The sequence below is a fragment of the Fulmarus glacialis genome, unplaced genomic scaffold (assembly GCF_000690835.1).
Source record: "Fulmarus glacialis isolate BGI_N327 unplaced genomic scaffold, ASM69083v1 scaffold29583, whole genome shotgun sequence".
NCBI lineage: Eukaryota > Metazoa > Chordata > Aves > Procellariiformes > Procellariidae > Fulmarus > Fulmarus glacialis.
This window is the reverse complement of record NW_009201436.1, coordinates 846-4817: the sequence shown is the minus strand read 5'-3', so window position 1 is coordinate 4817 and position 3972 is coordinate 846. Positions and strand designations below refer to the sequence as shown.

Sequence of the window (3972 nt, the reverse complement as noted above, 5' to 3'; positions counted from 1 at the left end):
GGATGTGCTATTCTGTTATATCAGTGGCAGGTCTGAAATTTCCCTCATTTCATGAGGGATTCTGCGTATGTGAGTGTGTATGCCTTTGTTTGAATTCAGAATCTGAATTCATGTACACAAAATGTAGAAAATCTCTCATGTATCTGCACTGATACCACCTGAAATTAGGGTGATTACTGCAAAATGAGAAGCAGCTGCTCAAAGCAATAGTATTAAGAGATTCAGACTACACAGGATAAAGAAAGACACTTTTTGTGATAAATGCTGGCAACGTGTAAAAGAGCTGATTATCCTTGGCTTTGAAATGACTGCATAGACAGCATGAAACATTTAACTATATAAAGGTGATATATTATGCTCAAATTCTGATTATTTTGACAAACTCTAAAAATAATTGTAAACCATAAAGAACCTCAGTAATCATAAAGTCATAACTAGTATGCCATAAAATTGAATTCTTAATGCAGTCTTCTTAAACGTACCTAGTGTGCAGATAAACAGACGCTTGACATTTGGTATTCTGCAACCTAGGTGTAGAAATAATGTGCATCTACAAATATGGATCTATGGTGAGTATAATTTTTCCACTTCAAATATATTGTTTTCTAGCCCAGCCTTGAAGCTGGAATGTATGAAATGTTACAGCCTTTGTTAGGATGGTTACTGCCTTTTATCATTTTGTTTCAACACAAAGACACAGTTTTTAGTATCTGCAGAAATGGCTTCTTCCTGCAACAAAAAGGAACTGGATAACAATGACAGGTGTTTCATTTAACTATATTTCAGTTTTTCCCTGCTGCACAGGCAGTTTTCAGGAAGTCCAAATAGCAGTGTGTTCTCCATTTTGCTTTGTTTCTGCCTTAGAAGAGAAATGAAGGCTGGAGGGACCTTGGGAGGAGGAGGACATAACTTGTGAGATAGGTGACCTTCCACAAAATCATGTTATGTTGGTAAAGATTTTGTTTTGGGGTGAGAATTCGCTTATGAATGCATGTGTTAGTGTGGAACATTACGGAAGAAGAGGCAAAGGAAACAAGAAGACATTATTATATTACACTGAAGACAATATGGAACGCAGAGGGTGAAGACTAAGGTGAAGACTAAGGTGAAGGCAGAGGGCAGGAGCAGATGGAGAAAAAACATCCAAAGTAGAAAAAAACAAAACAAACAAAAAAAAACCCCAAACCACCAAACTTCAGAAAACTGTCAGACATTGATGATGTCAGAGTTCAAATATATGTCATAACATATGCCTCAAGGACATCCAGGGAGACAGAACTCCCAAGTTTTCAAGTGAGCTGTCACGCTTTCAGCTCTCCTACAAAGTTGTGTAAACTGATAAAACACCATCATCCAGGATTAAATTGAATTGTCAGGTTCCTTAGAAAGTTTATTTTGTTCAATTACAGAGCAACAGGTGTATGAAATGAAACTAGAATATGTCAAGTTCATTACAAACAATGGCAGTGTTCCTTTATACAACATGTAATTTGATTGTGATACTTTGCTGTAGGGTGCTGTAGATGACAAAAGTTTTCATGGATTCTAAAAGCAACCCGACAAAATCAAGTATTACATCACCACCACTTCTGGCTCAGAAAGTTGGGAGTCACAAACCGTTGGGAGCAGGGGGAGTATTCTGAGAAGTATCATTAATTGCTTATTTGTTTTTACACTTTTCCCTGAGATATTTACTGTAGCCATGATACCGGGCCAGATGAACCTTTGTTTGGGCTATTTTTATATGACGTGGTACTTTCCAGCAGAAAATATTAGAAATTTCCAGATTTGATTGTCATTGCTCATCCTGGCTTATTTTTTTTTGTTTTGGCAATCAGACTCATATTGACTGTAAAAACCAAAACACAACAAAACAATTCAGACTAGACCAGCCTAATTTGGACTAGTCTAGAATCTGTCATAGGCTGAAGGGTGCAAGTCTTTGCGAAGGAACTGTTGCCAACAAGGGGATATGGTAAGCTTCAGTTGCACTATTTTCTCCTATACCATTCTGATAGTGAACATACCTAACTAGCTTTGTAATAAAATCTGACCATAACCTTGGAAGGCATATATCTCAAATAATTTAAAAGTCACTGAATGTTATAGTTGACCTTTCTTATTTTAGTCAATGTCTTTTGAGGCCCATCATCTCACTGTTCCATCTATGAAGTGGCTTGGTCTCCTTCCATCTGATCTTGAGAGGTTAGTTATTTCCCCAAAAGAAACAGCAGTATTCTTCTGTTTCATAGACAGGAAATGCAATCTGACTTAATGCACAAAAAGACAACTGACATTTAAATCCATTATTCTTTTCATGTATTATTTTGGCTTAATATAAAGAAATAAGTTGGAATAAATATTTTTTAACAAGAAAATTTAACTTTATTTTCTTTTCAGATTAAATATACGCAAAGATGTCCTGATTCCACTTACAAAGCAAGATCAAAATAAGTTAGCAAGTATACAAAAGAGACCTTACATTGCTTGTCAGCCAATGTGGAAAAAAGAAGTATGTATAAACCTATTGTTTCCTATTTCTTACTCCCCACAGGACAAATCCTATCATCTGCAATCCTCTTCTTCTTTATGATGACGAACTCTTAGTATAGCAGAACCAGTAAGGTTTTGCAGCCCTAAAAGAAGGCAAGATTGAGAAAGCCCATGCCCACTGTCTCTGAATCAGTGGACCTCAATGGCTCACAGGCCAGAACTGGCAGCATTTTAAGCGTTCCTGCCATTAGTCATCTGATGATCGTATGCTATACATGGGATTTTACTGCTTTCCTAAATATTACAGAATATATTACGTCTTCACAAGTAGGGGAATGCTTACAGCAGTACTAGCTTACTATACGTACGAGCAGTACTTAGTACTAGACCTCTAATCTCACCTGTAGCTTTTAAACCACATACCTCAATTCAGGCATATATTGTGTGAAACAGTTAGAAAGGAAGAAAAGGTATTGTGTACCTTCTCCTTCCTGTTTATACTCATCTTATAAACTGTTTGTGTTACTGTGAGGTACATAGTAGAGAACACATGAACATACCGTAAAATGAATCTCAGCTCAGTGACAGGGATTTTGCAGCACTGTTTCCAGTAATACTAACTTCACAGTTCTACATGCACATCCAACAAGTGTAATTCTTATTTAAATAATTACCTAACCCTGGATCAGGCTGTTATAGCATCACACATAAATTTGTTCTTTTTTTAGCTGGAAATTATGGCAGCATCTAAACTGAAGGCTGAAATTCAAGTTTTAACTTCTCTTTCATCAGATTATCTTTCCAGAGTCTATTTACCAAACAAACTGCAATTTGGTGGATGGCTATGAATGCTTGTTTGCAAATGAAATGCTTTTCTTGATATTGATTTATTTTGTTGACTGCTCTTAGAAAAAATGCAGAGACAGAGGAGTATGCTTCAGCTTCTTGTTAGGTTTCTTTATCACTCTATCTGTATTATCACTATTTTCCTCTTTCAAACCATAAGAGAAATTAGGATTCTTTTACAGAATGCTGTTGCTTCCATTCTGTGGCTTCTGCACTGTAAGAATGCCAAATGCAATGGTACATACATAAAAAGATAATGAGATACGTTCTTTCTGGCCAGAAAATGTTAAGTTCAAAAATATATCAAGGAATTGCTTTGCCTTCTGACTTAAAGCACAACATGATGCTTACCAACCTTTTCATTTTTTAAGAGAGTAAAAGACTTTGTTAACAATTTACTGCACATGCCTCCTTTTGGAAATTATTTTAAATACAGCATTGTGGCATTTTGTGTTTGCTGTAAATTCAGACTGAAAAGTCAGAGATAATTCTTCATTACTGCATATCTCAAGCAGCTATAAATGTTCCAGCAACCAAATTACTGTTTGTCTTCAATGAACAAGTAAGCGAGCAGATGTTACTGATTAAGAATTTAATAAACAATCCTGTTAATGATGCACATCATAACAGAAT

The 3972-nt window shown here is 35.9% G+C and overlaps 1 protein-coding gene across 1 annotated transcript in view; it reads left to right on the top strand.

The window, feature by feature from the left end:
* The window catches only part of SPO11 (SPO11 meiotic protein covalently bound to DSB), a 13778-nt gene extending 10437 nt beyond the window's left edge, over positions 1–3341 (top strand). The window contains exons 10-13 of the mRNA XM_009573952.1: positions 532–569; positions 2129–2205; positions 2401–2512; positions 3222–3341. Coding sequence (XP_009572247.1) covers positions 532–569; positions 2129–2205; positions 2401–2512; positions 3222–3341 — 347 coding nt within the window. The remainder of the gene's footprint in view (positions 1–531; positions 570–2128; positions 2206–2400; positions 2513–3221) is intronic.
* The last annotated feature ends 631 nt before the right edge of the window (positions 3342–3972 follow it).